This window comes from Hibiscus syriacus, unplaced genomic scaffold (genome assembly GCF_006381635.1).
Source record: "Hibiscus syriacus cultivar Baekdansim isolate YM2019G1 unplaced genomic scaffold, ASM638163v2 tig00000778_pilon, whole genome shotgun sequence".
Classification (NCBI taxonomy): Eukaryota; Viridiplantae; Streptophyta; class Magnoliopsida; order Malvales; family Malvaceae; genus Hibiscus; species Hibiscus syriacus.
In genome coordinates this window covers 1726703-1748689 of record NW_024061825.1, presented here as the reverse complement: position 1 = coordinate 1748689, position 21987 = coordinate 1726703, and the positions used below count along the sequence as shown (strand labels likewise).

Sequence of the window (21987 nt, the reverse complement as noted above, 5' to 3'; positions counted from 1 at the left end):
TTTTTAGCTCAATTTTTAGAATAATTTGTCCCAACATATCCTGAGATATATACAAAATATCATTGTATATAGATTTATTATTTAATACACAGTCTGTAAATTTTAATTCACACAAACTATTTTTTAATCTAAAACTTTAACTTTAAATCCTAAATTGTAAACTATAAATCATAAATACCAAACTATAAACACAAACTTTTAAATCTTAAAACATAATATAAAACTAGCGGTTTCTACCCAAAAAAATTATAATTTAAGATTAAAATAAATGTAGTCTAAAAAATATTATTTTATATAATATATTTATCAAATATTAATTTCTTATTTAATATTTAAGATTAAAATAAATGTATGTTATTTAATTTTTTTTTTCAAAATCATATATATCATTACGTTTTAATTTTATTTTGGTCATTCACCGTTAAGCAATTAATAAAACTGCTGACATGATATTTTTTTTTATTTTCACAATGATGATATAGTATCACTTTATGGTGACACATAAGCAATATCGTTAATTTTTTAACGATGAATGATAAAATGAATCTAAAACTAAAAGTTAAGTATGATTTTTTTAAAAAATGATCTAATAATCAAAACATAACAAAAGTGATAGTTAGGATACGTTTAGTTTACCCTAATTTTTTAAAATTATTTTACTTAATATTACTAACTGATAATTCAATTAATATAATCCATTAAACCCTAAAAATAATAATTTAATTGATTAAACTACTAATATGATTCATGATCCGTTTGATAATAATTTCTAAAAAGCACTTTTAATTAAAAAGTTATTTTTGACAGTAAAATCAATACCAAACAAATAAAAGATAAAAAATATAGTTAAAACGATAGTTTTAAACTAACCGCTAAAAGTTAAGATTTACATTCTTTTTATTTTCAACTTTGCTTTGGAAACAAAATATAATTTTATCTTTATTCGTGCATGAACTTCACTCAATTATATATTTATATTTGATTTTAATAATTTAATAATAACATCTTTAAAAATATAATTTAAATTTTTATATTTTTAATTTACAACATAATGTATATAATAAATATTTATCTTTTCAAATTCAATTTTTAACAATAATTTAAACAATTAAATTTTAAATTATACTTTTATAAATCACTTTTAAAAATTATTTTATACTACACTTTTAAAATTACTTTTAAATTATAATACCAAATTTACCCTCATTTTCCCAGCCACCGTCAAAATTCAACGCCCATCCAAACGACCATATAAATACACGTTGCGTTTTCTCTTTCGATTCTTATATCGTCCTCGACCTTCACTACGCAAAAGTCCCCAAATTTCCTTTCCCCAATTTCTCACAAAAGCCCTAATTTTTTTTGTCAAATTAATTTCAATTGCTATTTTACCCAATGGAACTCTCTTTAATTTGCGATGCCGTAGCGGTAGCCACTTCCCAAGGACTAGGATTTGCGAAATTAGTCCTCGATCGTCACCATTACTTGACTGCCAACAGTTGCTTTTACCTCTCCTCCGATTCATCCGCCGGTAATATGGGAATATTCCATGTAACCGCCGGAATAGTCCCCATCGACGCCGTCGCGCCTCCTCCCGTAAAGCCCAACTCCTATAAGACATTGCCTCGAATTCTCCTCCGAAGAAGGCGCCACACAAAGCGGAAGTTGTTCACTGGCGACGATTCCAACGACGGCGAAGAACACGGATTCTTTTTTGGTAGTGACGGCGGCGACGGATATGGTAATTTCGGCGGCGGGAATGGCGGAGGGAGTGGTTGGAATTTTGGCGGGTTTGGAGAGAAGAATTGGGATGAATCTCCGTCTCCGTGGACGGGTACAGCTCTAGATTTTTTGTACGAGGTGATTTCATGGATCGCTTTGTCGAATTGTGTTCATTTCGCTTTTAAGAAGATGGTTAGAATTGTGGCGAACGGAATCGATGAAGCCGATGATAGAGAGAAGGTTCCGATGTGACTCACTTCAGTTTGATGATTTGAAGACCGATGGGTATTGTTAAAATCTCTTCTTTTGATATATTTATATATATATATATATATCAAATTCAAGTTCTGTACATGTACTCAATTGTTTATAGTTTTTTATAACAATTACTAGCGATTTCCACTGTTGCTGTAACTATTTGATTTGATTTAATGAATGCCATAGCAATGTTGTTGAATTGATTATTGAAAATTTTGTGATGTTTGTTTTTAGTAGCAAAAGTTTCATGGTAGAGTTGCTTAGTTTCAGTGATCTGAAGTTCGTGATGTCAATTGCCTTGCATTATTGCAATTTAGTTTATGATCTTCAGTCCTGGGAAAATTATTTTTAAATTTGCACTGTCGTCAAGTAGATTCTCACTGTGTTATTCGGTTTGGATTCACCTGAGTGTTGAATAGGAATATATTTACGTTTTTATTAACTTATCTAGAACATAATCAGAAGGTTGTATTGTCATATATATGTTCAGGAATGTGTCGAATATGGGTGTTGGATATGACTAGTTTGAGAAAAATGAGTCATGGGAAAAAGTTTCTGAAGATGTTCTGCAGGCTATGAAGCAAATGTCGAGTTTTTGGGTTCATAATGGTGAATTGAAGATCTAATCTCCCTGTTCCTTGATAAGTCAATGTTCATACTTTTGAAACCTTTTTGAGGTGATATGATTTGTTCCGAATTAAAGATATTCGTATCCGACACTTATGAATCCAGATTGAACTTGCTTATGAATTTTCACCACGAGCAACATTTGTAGATCAAAACCATGTATCAATTGGATTAGGAATTAATGTACACTAAAATCTGGGAATTACAAATGGAATTGACATCAATATAGTTATAGTACACTTAGCTATATCTAGTGTTGCTTTTTTTTTTTTTACATATGTTCTCTATATTTCCATAAATTCTTTGGCTCAGACAGTAAGTAAAGTCTTTTTGGATCATTGTAATCCACCTAACGGCAAGGTGGAGGGCTTTGGAAACCATGGTAGGCGACCTTGGCATTCAGACGATTGGAACTGAAAGGCAGGTTGTCATTCTGAGGACCGGCGTACTGCAAAATTGACATTGTCTATATGAATGCCTCGGCAAGGATTAGATGTACTGCAAAGTAGGTCAACAGCAGTGGCGGGGCAACAGTGGCGGAGGAACTCGGTTTCCTGTTCAGAATTTCCTGCAAATTTTACAACCTCCGAATTTAAGTCCCAAATCAGAAATCCCAATTTAAGAAATAATAATTTACGACTATTTAAAATTATTTTCAATCACCCGACAGCAAATTCTGATTCGAATATAATGGTCAGTCGGTAAAATGAAATAGGACTGTCAGCGACAAGGGTGCGCGGGCAGTAGTCTCCATGGGTCTAGTATACCACGGTAAGCCCTGGCATGACCTTAAATGGTCAGCGACGACGTCGACGAAAGAGGGCAGCAACCGGCAGAAGCTTTCCACGACCAAACAACACCGTTTAGCCGCAACCCAGGCCATTCGAGTCTTCCCTTACGAGCGCTCGACCCTACCACAGCCATACACGACCGACGCGAGACCCCCACGGCGACGAGAGCGAGCCAAGGCTCACGGGTTTCACAAACCGATGCGGTTCAACGATGACGATGGCGATGGGGAGTTGCCTAGGTACATGAACGAAGATCGAAGATCGAAGACCTTACCTACAAGACCGGACGACGAATCAGAGGTGAGGGCTAGGAGCAGCGCTGCTACAAGTTTTCGACGCAAGGGTTTTGTTTATATTTTTAGAAACAAAGGGGGTGCAGTTCTGAGAAGATATAATTGTGGGAGGAGTTTAGTTTAAAAGAAATATGGGTGAATTACAAAGAAAGCCATTGAACATTATAGGGTTTTCGAAACACAGCTTCAATCCTTTTATTTTTACAATTTGGTCACTAATTTTAATTTAGGAATTTAGGTCAAAATTTCCCAAATTCTTTTTAATTTGGGAATTTTTCAATGTGTCACAGTAACTATAAACATGCCTTTGATTAACATATACAGTTGTAACAATCTTCTCATTTCATGGGGAAATTATCGTTAAGTGTCTCTCATACACACTTCAACCCCCTCGATCACCATTTCCCCATCTCTTTGACCGTGAATATTCTTAGGCTTCAGTTCCCCAGAAATGGGAAGCATCTATAAGATAACTGTTCTGTTAACTCCTTGATACATTGCTTTTGCTGAAAAATGTTGCTTTGTAGGGGAGAGCATGGCCTGCGTCTCAGTGGAAGTTCTATGTTGCCTTTTCCATGTTCCGTGGAGCATCGATCTACGCAGGAGTGTATGATAGATGGTTAATGGTATGGCATGACATGACATTAATTAGATTGGAGTTGTAATTCATTGTTATAAAAGCTTCAGTTTTTGAAAGTCCAACATTGATGCAATGTTTTACTCACATTTATGCAGGGTAATGCCTCAGGAGGTAAACGTGCGGAACATACAGGACATCACGCTAATAGTCTCATAGATTCTGCATTGGCTTTTATCGCAAAGAAGACTGTTCTTCCGGAGCAACCCCCCTCCGGTAGTTAAGCCATTCAATCATTTACCCCTCTCTTCTCTCTCAAGAAATTTCTTAAGAAGACTGGTATGTGATTCTAGCTGCATCACAGAAACTTCTTAAGAAACATCATTTAGGTTCTTGATTGTTGCAGATTTTAACAGTTTGGTTATGAAATTTTGGTCTGAAGCAATTGTTTAAGGTGCATTTGTTCTTTTAACTACGTGAATCCAGTTTCACAAGGTAGAAGGCAACACGAGACTGAGAACAAAGTCCAAGGCGTTCCAGAAGGAAGTGGGAGGTTTATTCCAAGTAAAAAGGTCCAGGATTTAAGAAACAAATTGATTCAATTCATGGAAGATCACATTTATCCCATGGAAGAGGAATTCAGCAAACTTGCACGATCTGACTTGCGTTGGACGGTGCATCCAGAGGAGGAGAGGTTAAAAGAGCTTGCAAAGAAAGAAGGATTGTGGAACTTATGGATTCCTTTATGTGCCAAGTCTTCTGTTTAAACATTTTTTTAAACCAATTACTATTTTTACTCATTTTTGCTCTTAAGATATTACGGTATATTCGAAAATATGACATTCTCGAGAAACCGTTTTTGTCCAGTTTGATAGTGCTGCTAGGGCAAAGGAACTCATTTAATGGGAGTGTAAATACTGACTACGCAAATGATCTTTTTCTTGGTGCTGGTCACTCAAACCTTGAATATGGATATCTCTGTGAGATTATGGGTCTATCTCTTTGGGCTCCGCAGATCTTTAATTGTGGTGCACCAGAGACTGGTAATATGGAGGTATGGCTTACTTCTACTGTAAACTATGGTAGATTTCAACTTGCTTCAACTAAACGATTGAATATTTACAAGGTTATAAATATTCTTTAGACCCAACTAACAATTTCGTATTTTCTTTCGTTTTCCTCCCTCACCAATTTCCTTCCTTCCTACCTAGGTAAGCCAGTATCTGTTTGATTTACCATTACATTTATTTATATTTGTTGTTTCGTTTTTAGGTGCTGTTGCGGTATGGAACTAAAGAACAGCTAAACGAATGGCTTGTTCCATTGCTCGAGGGGACAATCCGCTCTGCATTTGCAATGACTGAACCACAAGTTGCATCCTCAGATGCAACCAATATTGAGTGCTCTATTAAAAGGCACATCAACCTAATTCTATTTTAGTAATTTTCCAAAGCAAATTGTACTGTTCATATGAACGTTCTATTCATTGATAAAACAATGGAGATTTAAATTCGTGTAACTGCACTTCAACCCCTCATTCATTCCAATTTAATACACTCTTATCTGATTTACGGATATTGTTGGAGTTTATCTCACCGTCTATGCACTCTTTCTACAGAGAAGGAGATTCGTATGTCATCAATGGGACCAAGTGGTGGACGAGCGGAGCCATGGATCCAAGATGCAGAATTCTTATACTCATGGTTAGTCTTCTAGAATGGCGTTGAGTGAATGTATTATACGTGCATCTAATCTGTAGCTTCTGATACACGTTCTAGCTAATATTAATTTGACTAAAAGGTGATCTGATTTCTGAACGATATCCAGGGGAAAACTGACTTCACTGCCCCCAAGCATAAGCAACAGTCTATGATCTTAGTGGACATTAAGACTACCTCACGGCCATGCATAAGTTTCTTTTCAGAATGTTCGTGTGCCAGCAAAGAATATTCTTCTGGGAGAAGGTCGCGGATTTGAGATTGCCCAGGTAAAGTTTCCATTTATATTGAAAGGAGTATGCCATGTCCACCTTACATATTCTGTTTCGAATTTCACTTTCTTCCCACAATATTTGCATGTACCAAGATTCTCAAAAGTTGGATGCAATTGCAAATTGCATCTACACAACTTGGAGACCTCAAACTTCAGCATTTATAAGCTCGACCTTCTTTAAATTTAATCTTCGAGTTCAAAAATTTATCTAGAAACGTCAATAACCACCCATTTTCAGTGTACGATATAATTTTATCTCTGTGCTGTTTATATCCTTGTAGGGAAGACTCGGCCCAGGAAGATTGCACCACTGCATGAGAATGATTGGTGCTGCTGAGCGTGGCATGCAGTTAATGGCACAAAGGGCTCTTCATCGGAAAACTTTTGGAAAATATATTGCTCAGCACGGTTCATTTCTTTTGGATATTGCATAGGTAATTTAATCTGTCTCTCTATAACGAGAGATTAGACGGATATGTGTATTGATTGTAGTACTGGGATGTACATTTTAGTGATTGAGTTTTGTCATTTAGTTGAAAATCGTTGCTTTCTGCAGTGTCGAACAGAACTGGAGCAAGCTAGGTTATTGGTTCTTGAAGCAGCCGACCAGCTCGATCGACTTGGAAACAAGCATGCCCGTGGAACCATTGCAATGGCGAAGGTAACCGATATGTCTACACGTACATTAATTTCATTCGAGGTTCATGATGAACTTTGTTACAGTAGAATGTTTTGGATGTTGGATGGGGCAGGTGGCAGCTCTGAACATGGCGCTGAAGGTGCTGGACATGGCAATCCAAGTACACGGTGGAGCCGGGGTATCGTCCGACACCGTCCTGGCACACATGTGGAAGGCAGCAAGAACTTTGAGAATTGTTATGAAACAGAATGCTGGAATAATACATTACAAAATTCTGCTCCATTTCTTTATAGATCATCGGTGTTTTGTTTCATTGCTGTAAATATCATAGCATTCTTCAACATCCATTAACATTGTGTTGCTAATCCCACTCAATAATCACTTGATCAACATGCAAATCATTACACAAAGTGTCACGTATTAGAGTCCATCCGTGCGACTTGGTTGTCCGATTAAAAAACAGTCTAAATCGACGGTTAAGATTAAAATATATCCTACACAATAATCTTACGTAAGAAAACTATATCAATTTTTATTAATGTTTTTCATTAATGACGGGAGATTAAAAAGATGAAATTTATGACGTGCGACATCTTATCAGACACATCTTTTGAAAGTAAAACATGAAATTATAAGAGTGCTTTTAGGGTTTTTCTTTTGAAGATTGAAAGACTGTTCAAATAGCCAAAAAAAGGCCAAGACTGCCTACAAACATGCAACTCTCACCGATCAAATTTCCAACATTTCAGATCGAGGAAGGAGTTTCTTCTATTTTTACTTTTAGTGGTTCATGTCCTCTTCTATTTGAAGAAACAGTTTCTTCAATTGTTTCAGTTATCTCGTACAGATCAAATTTCTTACAAGCTTCCTTAATGAAGTTTTCTTTCCTCTAAAACTATATTTAGCGTGAAAGAAAATTTATAAAAACAAAAAAAAGTTAGTGTAAAATAGTGTGAAAGGAAAAAAAGAAGAATAAAGTTATTTTAAAATGGGAAAAGCACCAGCAATCATCGGTGTTTGTTCAGTCATATTGGTGGCCATGGTGGTAGCCGTGGCGGTCGGTGTTAGCCGCCGTAACGGTGGCAAGGAAGGAGGTGGCGAAGAGCCAGTGACATCCAATAAGGCGGTGAAATCCCTTTGCCAACCTATTGATTACAAAAAAGAATGCGAAGAGAGCCTCAAGGACACCAACTCAACCGACCCCAAAGAGCTAATCAGGGCCGGCTTCCAAGCTGCAATCCACGAGATACAGAGGGTCGTCAACAACTCCGGCACCGTTAAACGAGCGGCCAAAGATCCGATGACACGTCAAGCAGTCGATAGTTGCGAAGAGCTGATGGGATACGCGATCGACGACCTACACAACTCGTTCAACGAACTAGGCGCATTCGACGTTAGCAGGCTAAACGAATACATCGAGAACCTCAAGATATGGATGGGAGGCGCCATCACGTATCAACAAACATGCTTGGACGGGTTCATTAATGTGTCGACCGACGCCGGCGAGAAAATGAGACAATTATTGAGCACTTCACAAAAGCTAACCATCAATGGCCTAGCCATGGTTAGTGACATTTCGAAAATCGTCGGTAACTTAAACATTCAAGGGTTGGGAAAAGGTGACAAAGCCGGTGCTAAACGTAAGCTAATGGCTAAAGAAGGGTTCCCTGTGTGGGTTAGTTTTAGGCAACGGATGTTATTGCAGCAAAATCCGTCGGAAATAAAATCTAATGTTATCGTCGCTAAAGATGGTAGTGGCAAATATATTACCATCAATGAAGCTTTGAAAGAAGTCCCTAAGAAAAGTCCTGCCCCGTTTGTGATATACATTAAGGCCGGCGTTTACAATGAACAGGTTATTGTCGAGAAGCACATGCATAATGTCGTGTTCGTCGGAGACGGACCGACGAAGACCATCATCACCGGTAACTTGAACTTTGCCGACGGCACTATCACATTCAAGACCGCAACTGTTGGTTGGTAACATACATTGTGTTATAAATTTCACACTTGAATTCGAGTAACATAGAATAATGTTTACAGGTATTTCCGGTCTGAAATTTATGGCCAAGGACATGGGTTTCCAGAACAGTGCGGGAGCTATTAAGCACCAAGCGGTGGCTGTTAAGGTTCAAGGTGATCAGTCCATCTTCTATAACTGTCAATTTGACGGCTACCAAGACACTCTTTACGCCCATAGTCATCGACAATATTACCGGGACTGTAGCATCTCTGGCACTATCGATTTCATCTTCGGCAACTCGGCTTCCGTCTACCAGAACTGCAAACTCATCGTTCGGAAACCGCTCGACAATCAGCAATGCATCATCACAGCTCAAGGACGGTCGGACAACCGCGAGGCTTCCGGCTTCGTCCTCCAGAACTGCACCATCACCGGCGATCCAGACTACCTCCCGGTGAAGGCGAGAAGCAAAACGCACCTCGGTCGGCCGTGGAGACTGTGTTCGAGGACCATCATCATGCAATCTCAGATGGACGACATCGTCACACCCGAGGGATGGATGCCGTGGAACGGCGACTTCGCACTCGATACCCTATTTTACGCCGAGTACAACAACCGGGGACCAGGCGCCGATAAGACACGGAGGGTTAAATGGAAAGGTATCCAACAGATAAACGAGGCTCAAGCCCAGGAATTCACGGCCGGCGTGTTCTTACGCGGTGAGGAGTGGATCCAGAACTCCGGGGTGCCTTACACCGCCGGCATGATTCCTGGTCTGTAGGGATCCGATCAAAATACATATATGAAACCTATGATTAAGTATTTATGCATGGTTTCGCAACGTTGGTGCATAATAAAACCAAACGTTGCTTAGAACAAAGAGAATAAAAGGTAAGATTATGGTTTACAGATTAGAGAATGGAATTTAGTACGTAGGTTACGTACGAAGAATAAATGTGGAAGATAGACATGAATTCCATGCATCTCTGTTTTGTCCCAAGATGCAACTTAGTAATGTAATTATTATATATTTTGTTCGTCCAAACTGTCGGATTCTTATCTGATATAGTAATAATTTTTAAATAACTTTTAAAAAAATTTTGAAAGTTAAATGAGCTCTTAGGCTGTGTTTGTTTGCCGTAATTGGAATTACGAAATTGGTTTTCTCCAAATTTTCGTGTTTGTTTCACGTAATTTGTTTTCCGGAAAATGTTTTCCTGTGTTTGTTTCACGTAATTGATTTTTCGAAATGTAATTCATTTTCCTAGTAACAGAATTTTCTTTGTGTTTTCTGTAAAATGACTTACATATTCATTTTCCGTAAGTCATTTTCCGAACTTTTCACTTCAAAGAAAAATTATTCAAAATAATTTTATTTTATGAATTTAATATTAATAAAATATTTTAATATCATTTTCATCAAAATATTATTTATTTATTTATTTATTAATATTTATAATAATATAATATTATATTTTTAATATTATATAAAATAATCAATTATATTATAATAATATAAGATATTATATTTTTATTTTAATAATATATAATACAATTTTTTATATATTTAATAATGAATAATATTATTTATATATTTAAATAATATTTTAATAAAGATATTTAAAATATACTAATTAATATTTTTAAAATATAATATAACACTATTACTTTAATAAATAATTAATATAATTTATAATATTTTATTTCACAAAAATATACAAAAAATATTATTTTTATTAATAAAATTATAAAAAAAATATTTAATAATAAATAAATTATTTTAATATTTTAAAATAATAATACTAAGTTTTATGATAAATAATATTATTTATTATATTTAATATTTGTAATAAATAACTTTTAAAATACTCTTCAACTAGTGAAAAAAAGGTTTAAATAACATCTTCCGAAAATCATAAAACGTTTTCCAGATGTTTTTTCAAAAAAATGTAATTTATTTTACGGAAAACATTTTCCGGAAAACGTTTTCCAGAAATGTAATTCATTTTCCAGAATTCAAATTCCAGTAATTCATTTTCCAGTTCCAGTAATTTAAATTTCAGTAATTCATTTTCCGAAAAACCAATTACAACCAAACAAACAGACCCTTAATTTTTTTTTCTAAAAAACTAATTAAATTTTAAATTTTCTAAAAGAATTAATTAAGTCCATTTGCCGTATCATTTATTATCCATCGTGGAGTGTTATTTTTATTCTATCTCATCATATTCCTTATCAAAATAAAGGGTTTTTTTGTCGATTTCCAGCGATCACCGGATATCGTCGTTCTTCGTAATCTTTTACAGTCATATTAAATACCGATGAACTCGTCTCATCGCCTTATACTACTTTATGACCACTTTATCGCCTTATACTACTTTATGACCACTTTAGAATTTCTAAAACCTCTTAAAACTCATGAAATTAAACATAAAATTTATTATTTTGGGTTTGACGATTGTCTCTTGAGGTATTTGTTCGAAAATTCAAACGGTGAGTAATATTCTTTTAAGAATACGAAAAATATATCTAGAAATTAGACACATCATACATTCATACTATCATCAAATAAGATTAGAGCACTAGAATATCAATTTTTTAGATAAGTTTTCATCAATTTTAAGAGAATTTTATAGAAAATCGATGCGAAAAAATAAAGATAAATGAAATGTAAATATTTTAATATAAATTTTGTCAGGAATAGCAATTAATGACACAAAGGATCAATCCATAATAATGTTTGAAAAAATTGACAAATTTTTACACAAATAAAAAATAAATAACTATATCATCACATTATTGTTTTAATTGAAACGAAAATTCAAATACTTAAATATTTTTTTCAACGAATAGGTGCTTAACGTTATAAACGTTATCCATTTAGGTACTTGAACCGTCAACGACATTAATTTTCCCCGTTAAGTAACACGTGTCACAATCTGGTGATTTTGAAATTTATTTTTTAAAATATTAAAAATATTATTATATTTATAAAAACTTAATTTCTCTTAAATTATAAAATAGCCCCCAAATCTCTAAATCCTACCCTTAATCCGTCGCCGTGACCTTTTCCAGCCACGATCACCACCGCCGGCGTAGTCCCTGCCATCCTCTTAGTCATAAGTTGTCGTATTTGTTGTCGGCTGGTCGTAGGAATCGAGATTTTCAACCTAGGGTTTGAGGAGTATAAAACATCGATTTGTCGTCGATCGGTCACGATTTCATAGGAGTTTTGATCGCCGGGGGATGTGAGGTCGGTGGAGCTTTGTCAACGGGAAAGGGTGGTGGCCGGCGTGAGTTTAGGGGTTGAAACAAAGATTTTCAAAGTTTTGGGTTTATTTTCGAAATTTTTGTGTTTTATTTTAAAAATATATAAAATTTTATTTTGCAGTTTGGAGTGTAGGTGCAGGCAAATTCTGTTGGACGAAGAAGAGACTTTAAAGAAAGAAAAGTGTTCTTTTGCTGCCATGAAACCTTCTTCTTCTTCTTCTTCAGCTGTTCGCCGTCGCCTTGAAAGTGGAAGAAACCGTGGCGGTGGTTATGGTTATTGAAAAACAAAAACGAGCCGCCATGAACGGAAGAAGAATGGTTTTTGTTTTGTTATTTTATGTCAAAACTGTTGTGTTTCCTAATGTTATGTTTTCCTAATTTTGTAATGAAAATGTTTAATCATCTGTCCTTTTGTTGCACTGTTCCTGGAATCAAGGCAAATGTATTTTGTATTGTTCATCCGCTACTTTATCATATATATATATATATATATTTTATTATGTTTGACGAGTACTATTGAACATAATTAACAATGAGCATCGTTAATGTAATTTGTAAAAATTTTAAATTTTAAATTACGTCTGTAATTATAAATTAGTTAAAAATTAACGGTAAATTAGTTAAAAAAATTATTATATTATTTTTCATAATTTTTTTTGGTAAACTATAATAATGATCACCTAACTATTGCATATTTTATTTTGACCACCATTTTTGAAATTTTTTTAATCAGGTTACTAAACTATCTAAATGCATTCAATCAAGTCACTTGTTGTTAACAATTAACTGAAGTGCTCACATGTCATTTATCAAAATTTGTATAATTACACATTTAGTACTTATTACATACACAATCTATCAAATTGGTCATAAATTTAAATTAATTCAATAGAAAAGAATGTAGTCTTTAACATCCATCGTTTAAGGCCATAACCTCTAATAGTTGGTCGTGAAATAATAGAGATAAAAAGCAAGTATTTGATGTATTTTATGTTGGATATTGACATTGAAGTTTATAAGCTTATTATTAAGTTAATGTCGGCGTTTGAAAATTATTTTTGTTCATATATCTTCTTTAATTATGTAGGTTAAATGTAACCCCCTCAGACCGATGCGGATAGCCCGATCCGATCTGGAGTGTCACATTAGGGCCACCAGAGCGACTCACTGAAAAAATAGCGGAAAATTTAAAACTTTTCTTAAAACATGTAAAATCATAAATGATTTATTATTATTCAGAAATAAAATAGGTTTTCCAAACTCAAATATAAAACAAAATACAATCCACATGCCCCCTAATCACATGTACCATACTCTGCAAGCAACGCCGGAAGAACTCCCTTACTGATGTTGATAGTTGTACTCGTACAATTTTTTAACCTGCAATGGTGAGTAATAGAGTGAGCTTCGGAAAGCTCAGTAATACAGAACTACCAGATGATGCTACATGACATGCAGACAAATGGGAGGCCATAATTTCCTTATTGAATAAAATGTATACCAATTGCAGAATAATATGGGGTTCCATTAGTAGTTCATCGAGTAGAAGCCATGAATCTCAGTTCATAAGAAGCATTCATAGTTTAACATTTTCAGGAGATCGAATAGGATGTCTAGTGTGTTCCAAGAGTACAATAAAATCATAATAGGTAGATTTATCAAATGACAGTTCAGTAAATCTCATAAAATCATAATGAAGTTTAACCTTTGAAACTCATAGTTTAAATCATTCTCTTGTACACCATCCGCAGTTCCCAGAACTGCGTCCATAGGGCTTACCTTAAGCACACGACAAAAAGGAAGCCAACCTAAGGATAGGCTTTGGGGCATGTATCCTTAAGTCCATAAGTCATAGGGCTTACCCTAAGCACACAGCAAAAGAATTCAACCTAATGGAGCATCTTGGGGCCCGTGAGCCTACCCAAGAGTCACATTAGGTCCGTAAGGTTTACCAGCTTGATCAGAGCTATACTATGTAATTCAATCCATCCAAACTCAGTATTTCAAAATACAATTTATGCAGTATGCATAATTTCCATAAATCCGTAATCATCGTTATCATATATCAATGAAAACCAATAATCATATATTAGTCATAGTCCATAAACCATTACCGGTAAGTCGGTGTATCAATAAATAATAAATCATAGATTTCAATGTACCATATTTCAAAATAGATAAAAATAATTAAATAGTACTTAGGGAACACACTAGATGATCCATGTATTTTTCAGAGGCATTTTGTAGTCATCAGTATGGATAACATGAACTTGTGCAATTTGTTCGGATTCCAGGAATAAGATCTCATTGAAGAGAATTGATTTCTAACCGATCTATCAGACATTTCAGATTGATACTTTAGAATTCCACTAAGTTTCCATGTGCATCAGGAAAACGTTCAGGAACCTTTATACATAATAATTATAAATTCATATTTACTGCGAGTGATTCCATTACCCAAACAATCAGAGGTATTCAGGAATATACTTTGAATTCATAGGATTTCAGCCCAATTGAACCAAATGAGGTATTCAGAATCTTTTCCATCTGCGTTACTTGCATTTTCAAACCTGACCGAAGTGATTTTAGATGAAAATATAGAATCAAAGATTCAAGTCATTTACAATCTATGACTATCAATCGTATTATCAAACAACTCGAGTTACACAACTCCCAAACTGATGCATGTCAACAAGTCAATTCATTATCCTTCCAGTGTATTCACTCTTTAATACCATAATGTAGATCCATAGATCATCCCCATAATCATCACTGAATAGATCTTCCAACGGTCTTTATTTCATTTCCACGTTTCAACAATATCATGAAATACATACGTACTTGATTTATGGTACAACCCATAAGGACAATTCATCATGTAAGTTCAACAGTGTTTCCAAACTCATCCAATCACCTATTTAATCCCCAGTCATTGAGGTTACTTAGTTCGTTTAGTAAGCAAGTCTATCCCGGTTACTTTAGAGTTATCTAGAATAATTCAGATGTTTCTGAATTTCAAATACATATTGTACTTCCGTTCAATTCAATTTGGTCTTCGTGGTTGATTTGTCGAACAAATATCCAATTTTTAGTGCTGAATGCGATCTAGAGTTGAGCTGAGCTGAATAATTCCAAAATTATCATCGAGCCTAACTTGAGTAGACAAACACGTATTCAAGTAATATTTATGTCGTTCAGGTACTGACATATCATTAAAGTTGATCGACTTACTTAAGCTGTGTTCCATAACTTTTTAAAGGTAGTCCAATACCTATGCTTATTTGGATTCCTTAATTAATCCAAGGCATTTACTTAGAATAGGATACAAGGGTATTTTGGTAATTTTGGTATTCATTTTTATTCCATTTATTTCAGAGCTCGAAGATATCCAATCATTCTTGAGTTTGGTGGTATTCTTGGGTCATTTCCATTACAGAGGTATTTTGGTCATTTTACAGATTCAACGTAATTCAATTCCTTCCGTTCGATCTTATTATTTAATTTAATCTTATCACTTACTTCAGTCATTTCAAACAATTCTGACCAAAAAAAATACCCTCGATAAACCATTCTTCAGGTATTTACTCAATTCGATAACTTCCAGGTTAAATGTCTTTTCAAATGTTACTAACGAATTTTCAGAAATTTTCCATACAAAGGTAGGATCTCAACAATCAAATCAGTAATTTATCGGTTTAAAAACAAATTCTCAGGTTACTCTCTCATTCAGAGTAAACTTGGACTATTTTCACTACTTAAGGGCATTTTCATAATTTCGCACTCAGATACTTTTGGTATTAACTCTTAACGAAAATAAATATAGTTTAGAGATCCTATGCTTAATTGATTACCCAAACATTCTCAGATCTTGAAATGATTCCTTAACAAACTTCTAATATCTTGCATAAACCCTCTTTGGGTTAAAAATCGATTATCCAAATTTTCCAATATAACTAGCATTTCTTATGCACATTTGTAGTTTTATCAGATCAATATGTCTTTTCAGAATTATTAATCAAATTCCAGGGATAATTCTTGTCATCCTACAACATAAGGGTATTTTTATAATTTTACCCTACCGGAGTATTCTCATAATTTCTCATCCAAGTACCTTTAACATTTAACCTTTGATGATATAAAATATAAGTTATAAATCCATGATTGATTTCTTTATCACTAATCACAAACTTGTAATTTAATTCTAACAATTCATCAATCTCTTATATCAGTCATTCGATCCGTATTCAGTTACAGAATTTCCACCACATTCATATCGAGTGTATAAATCATTCAACTCCACTAAAGTGACCAACATTATCTTATTCATGCATTTACCAATATCAACATATTTCATAAAGCATAAAGAGGTAGTAAAGTATTACCTCAATTTTTTTTACATACTGATCGACCATAAAAATTCCATTCGAACGCCCTAAATCTTGAAATCAACTTCCAATAATTTCGGGTTTGAATTTGGCGAAATGAACCTCAAAATCTGAACATCAACAAAACCTAAAATATTAGTCTTAAATTCCAGCTCACCAACTTGATTTCTAGCTTCCAATCTTTTTCTAACGAACACGGATAATTTATCGTACAAATATGACTTCCAATAATTTTCCTTTCCATAAAAAATAACTTATTAGAATTTAATTAATAATTTGGAAACCCAATTTACATAACTTGTAAAAACTATTATGCCATAACTATAACCACTTGTAAACTAAGAGACAAGGTAAAGATCTCACCAAACTTGGATGGCATACCTTGTGGTTTACCCCTTTCTTGCATGTTATCAACAATTCCCCCACAATCCACGTGTTTTGCTATTTCTTCTCTTCAGACTTTCTTTCATCCATACCTTATTTACTTCTTTCTTCATTTATTTTTATTATTTCCATTACCAGCTCTCAATCTTGATTTTGCCCAACTGAGGTGGAATTTGACCTCGCAACTTGTTCAAGGATAAATCAAGGTCAGCTAACCGATACATGTTGGAGAGGGAGGTTGGGATCATTCCGGTGAGTTGGTTTCGGCTCAGTAACGCACGAGGCAACATCTTGAGGTTACCAAACTTGGCGGGAATCTCGCCGATGAGGAGATTATTGATTAAATCGAGGTGTTTTAAGCTCGAGAGTTGGACAATAGAGGTTGGAATTTTGCCGGTTAGCTTATTATCGGCTAAGTTTAAAAACAGTGAGTTTTTTTTATTCCCTATATGTTCTGGAATTTTCCTTATCAACGAATTTCCGATGAGATCGAAGACTCTTAAGTTCAGTAACGCCGTTACGCACGGTGGAATATCTCCGGCGATTCCTTTCCAGTCGGGTATGATTAACGTTGTGAGCTTGTCGAGTTGGCAAATAGAAGGGTGAATCGAACCGATCATGTAGCTGGAAGTGGAGTGGTCGGGTTTCTAGAAAAGAAAGAGATAAAGTGAAGTGAAAATAAAAGTGTAAACGAGAGGTGATTATAGAGAAAATGAGTTGTCTTTAGATGTTGATGAACAGATAGGGATATGTTTATCACAAATTTTCACTATGAGTTCGTAGGCTCATAGAGTGCTTTTATTATAATAAATTATTACACAAATTTCATCTCTTTCATAATTGAGGAGTGGTTGGCTCAGGGCCTACATACTATAATGTCATTAACAGGTGGCCATAATAATTGCTACGGGCCAATATATATGTGATCTTAATAATTACAATAATTGAGATTGTTACAATTCTCCCCTCTTTAAAAGAATTTCGTCCTCGAAATTCATTCATGTTATACTATTGCAGAAATGAAACTTCCATCAGTTTTATTTTTCATATCTTTCATGTAGCTCTTATAGAAATACGAATCCTCCACTAATCCTTAACTAGTTGAGTATACATTCTTATCAGAACTTTCTCTCATTTCAAAAAGAGAATCCGAACGAAAATTTCCTTGAGTAATCAATTCAGTCTTTGTCATGAGAATAGGCTCATAGAGCAGTAGCATACCCCAATTTCATTTCCAGAGTCAAGTCATAATTTTTCAGATAAATAACTCTCACATGGCTCGTGAGGTACTTCACAGCGTTTAAACAGATGTTACTGGTATTCCTTTTTGTACAAGTAAAGCCTTAACAGATAGAAATTTTGGTTTACTCGTTATAGATAGGGACTCAGCCCTGGAGTTCCGGCTCAGAGAGATACAATTGTAGTCTAGGGGCATGTACTGATCAGACATATTTTGACATTCGACCGACCGGTCTATCTTGAAAATTTTTAACTCAAACCATAGCTCTGATACCACTAAATGTAACCCCCTCAGACTGATGCGGATAGCCCGATCCGATCTGGAGTGTCACATTAGGGCCACCGGAGTGACCCACTGTAAAAATAGCGAAAAATTTAAAACTTTTCTTAAAACATGTAAAATCATAAATGATTTATTATTATTTAGAAATAAAATAGGTTTTCCAAACTCAATTATAAAACAAAATACAATCCACATGCCCCCTAATCACATGTACCATACTCTGCAAGCAACGCTGGAAGAACTCCCTTACTGATGTTGATAGATGTACTCGTACAATTCTTTTAACCTGCAATTGTGAGTAATAGAGTGAGCTTCGGAAAGCTCAGTAATACAGAACTACCAGATGATGCTACATGACATGCAGATAAATGGGAAGCCATAATTTCCTTATTGAATCAAACGTATACCAATTGCAGAATAATCTGGGGTTCCATTAGTAGTTCATCGAGTAGAAGCCATGAATCTCAGTTCATAAGAAGCATTCATAGTTTAACATTTTTAGGAGATCGAATAGGATGTCTAGTGTGTTCCAAGAGTACAATAAAATCATAATAGGTACATTTATAAAATGGCAGTTCAGTAAATCTCATAAAATCATAATGAAGTTTAACCTTTGAAACTCATAGTTTAAATCATTCTCTTGTACACCATCCGCAGTTCCCAGAACTGCGTCTATAAGGCTTACCTTAAGCACACGGCAAAAAGGAAGCCAACCTAAGGATAGGCTTTGGGGCATGTATCCTTAAGTCCATAAGTCCATAGGGCTTACCCTAAGCACACAGTAAAGGAAGCCAACCTAATGGAGCATCTTGGGTCCCGTGAGCCTACCCAAGAGTCACATTAAGTCCGTAAGATTTACCAGCTTGATCAGAGATATACTCTGTGATTCAATCCATCCAAAATCAGTATTTCAAAATACAATTTATGCAGTATGCATAATTTCTATAAATTCGTAATCATCGTTATCATATATCAATTAAAACCAATAATCATATATTAGTCATAGTCCATAAACCATCACCGGTAAGTCGGCGTATCAATAAACAGTAAATCATAGATTTCAATGTACCATATTTCAAAATAGATAAAAACAATTAAATAGTACTTAGGGAACACACTAGATGATCCATGTATTTTTCAGAGGTATTTTGTAGTCATCAGTATGTATAACATGAACTTGTACAATTTGTTCGGATACCAAGAATAAGATCTCATTGAAGAGAATTGATTTCTAACCGATATAATCAGACATTTCAGATTGATACTTTAGAATTCCACTAAGTTTCTATGTGCATCAGGAAAACGTTCAGGAACCTTTATACATAATAATTCTAAATTTAGATTTACTGCGAGTGATTCCATTACCAAAATAATCAGAGGTATTCAAGAATATACTTTGAATTCATAGGATTTCAACCCAATTGAACCAAATGAGGTATTCAGAATCTTTTCCATCTGTGTTACTTGCGTTTTCAAACCTGACCGAAGTGATTTTAGATGAAAATATAGAATCGAAGATTCAAGACATTTACAATCTATGACTATCGATCGTATTATCAAACAACTCGAGTTACACAACTCCCAAACTGATGCATGTCAACAAGTCAATTCATTATCCTTCCAGTGTATTCACTCTTTAATACCATAATGTATATCCATAGATCATCCCCATAATCATCACTGAATAGATCTTCCAACGGTCTTTATTTCATTTCCACGTTTCAACTTATCATGAAATACAGACGTACTTGATTTATGGTACAACCCATAAGGACAATTCATCATGTAAGTTCAACAGTGTTTCCAAACTCATCCAATCACCTATTTAATCCTCAGTCATTGAGGTTACTTAGTTCGTTTAGTAAGCAAGTCTATCCCGGTTACTTTAGAGTTTTCTAGAATAATTCAGACGTTTCTGAATTTTAAATACATATTGTACATCCGTTCAATTCAATTTGGTCTTCGTGGTTAATTTGTCGAACACATATCCAATTCTTAGTGCTGAATGCGATCTAGAGTTGAGCTGAGCTGAATACTTCCAAAATTATCATCGAGCCAAACTTGAGTAGACAAACACACATTCAAGTAATATTTATGTCGTTCAGGTACTGACATATCATTAAAGTTGATCGACTTACTTAAGCTGTGTTCCATAACTTTTTAAAGGTAGTCCAATACCTATGCTTATTTGGATTCCTTAATTAATCCAAGGCATTTACTTAGAATAGGATACAAGGGTATTTTGGTAATTTTGGTGTTCATTTTTATTCCATTTATTTCAGATCTCGAAGATATCCAATCATTCTTGAGTTTGGTGGTATTCTTGGGTCATTTCCATTACAGAGGTATTTTGGTCATTTTACAGATTCAGCGTAATTCAATCATTTCCTTCCGTTCGATCTTATTATTTAATTTAATCTTATCACTTACTTCAGTCATTTCAAACAATTCTGACCAAAAAAACACCCTCGATAAACCATTCTTCAGGTATTTAATCAATTCGGTAACTTTCAGGTTAAATGTATTTTCAAATGTTACTAACGAATTTTCAGAAATTTTCAATACAAAGGTAGGATCTCAACAATCAAATCAGTAATTTATCGGTTTAAAAACAAATTCTCAAGTTACTCTCTCATTCAGAGTCAACTTGGACTATTTTCACTACTCATGGGCATTTTCATAATTTCGCACTCAGATACTTTTGGTATTAACTCTTAACGAAAATAAATATAGTTTAGAGATCCTATGCTTAATTGATTACCCGAACATTCTCGAATCTTGAAATGATTCCTTAACAAACTTCTAATATCTTGCATAAACCCTCTTTGTGTTAAAAATCAATTATCCAAATTTGTCAATATAACTAGCATTTCTTATGCACATTTGTAGTTTTATCAGATCAATATGTCTTTTCAGAATTATTAATCAACTTCCAGGGATAATTCTTGTCATCCTACAACATAAGGGTATTTTTGTAATTTTACCCTACCAGAGTATTCTCATAATTTCTCATCCAAGTACCTTTAACATTTAACCTTTGATGATATAAAATATAAGTTATAAATCCATGACTGATTTCTTTATCACTAATCACAAACTTGTAATTTAATTCTATCAATTCATCAATCTCTTATATCAGTCATTCGATCCGTATTCAGTTACAGAATTTCCACCACATTCATATCGAGTGTATAAATCATTCAACTCCACTAAAGTGACCAACATTATCTTATTCATGCATTTACCAATATCAACATATTTCATAATGCATAAAGAGGTAGTAAAGTATTACCTCAATTTTTTTTGCCATACTGATCGACCATAAAAATTCCATTCGAACACCCTAAATCTTGAAATCAACTTCCAATAATTTCGGGGTTGAATTTGGCAAAATGAACCTCAAAATCTTAACATCAACAAAACCTAAAATATTAGTCTTAAATTCCAGCTCACCAACTTGATTTCTAGCTTCCAATCTTTTTCTAACGAACACGGATAATTTATCGTACAAATACGACTTCCAATAATTTTCCTTTCCATAAAAATAACTTATTATAATTTAA

The 21987-nt window shown here is 34.3% G+C and overlaps 3 protein-coding genes and 1 pseudogene across 3 annotated transcripts; 3 read left to right on the top strand and 1 right to left on the bottom strand.

The window, feature by feature from the left end:
- Nucleotides 1-1301: 1301 nt before the first annotated feature.
- On the top strand, nucleotides 1302-2686 carry LOC120114781. Its single transcript, XM_039135569.1, has 2 exons — nucleotides 1302-2007; nucleotides 2471-2686. The coding sequence occupies exon 1, from the start codon at nucleotides 1396-1398 to the stop codon at nucleotides 1972-1974; it is 579 nt and encodes a 192-aa protein (XP_038991500.1). The 5' UTR covers nucleotides 1302-1395; the 3' UTR covers nucleotides 1975-2007; nucleotides 2471-2686.
- Nucleotides 2687-4142: 1456 nt separating this feature from the next.
- LOC120219058 lies at nucleotides 4143-7222 on the top strand (annotated as a pseudogene).
- Nucleotides 7223-7888: 666 nt separating this feature from the next.
- LOC120114770 (probable pectinesterase/pectinesterase inhibitor 21) lies at nucleotides 7889-9753 on the top strand. Its single transcript, XM_039135563.1, has 2 exons — nucleotides 7889-8876; nucleotides 8944-9753. The coding sequence occupies exons 1-2, from the start codon at nucleotides 7889-7891 to the stop codon at nucleotides 9642-9644; spliced, it is 1689 nt and encodes a 562-aa protein (XP_038991494.1). The 3' UTR covers nucleotides 9645-9753.
- Nucleotides 9754-17033: 7280 nt separating this feature from the next.
- Nucleotides 17034-17522, bottom strand: LOC120219046 (DNA damage-repair/toleration protein DRT100-like). Its single transcript, XM_039215901.1, has one exon. It carries the CDS (start codon nucleotides 17520-17522, stop codon nucleotides 17034-17036), a length of 489 nt encoding a protein of 162 aa, XP_039071832.1.
- Nucleotides 17523-21987: the final 4465 nt, after the last annotated feature.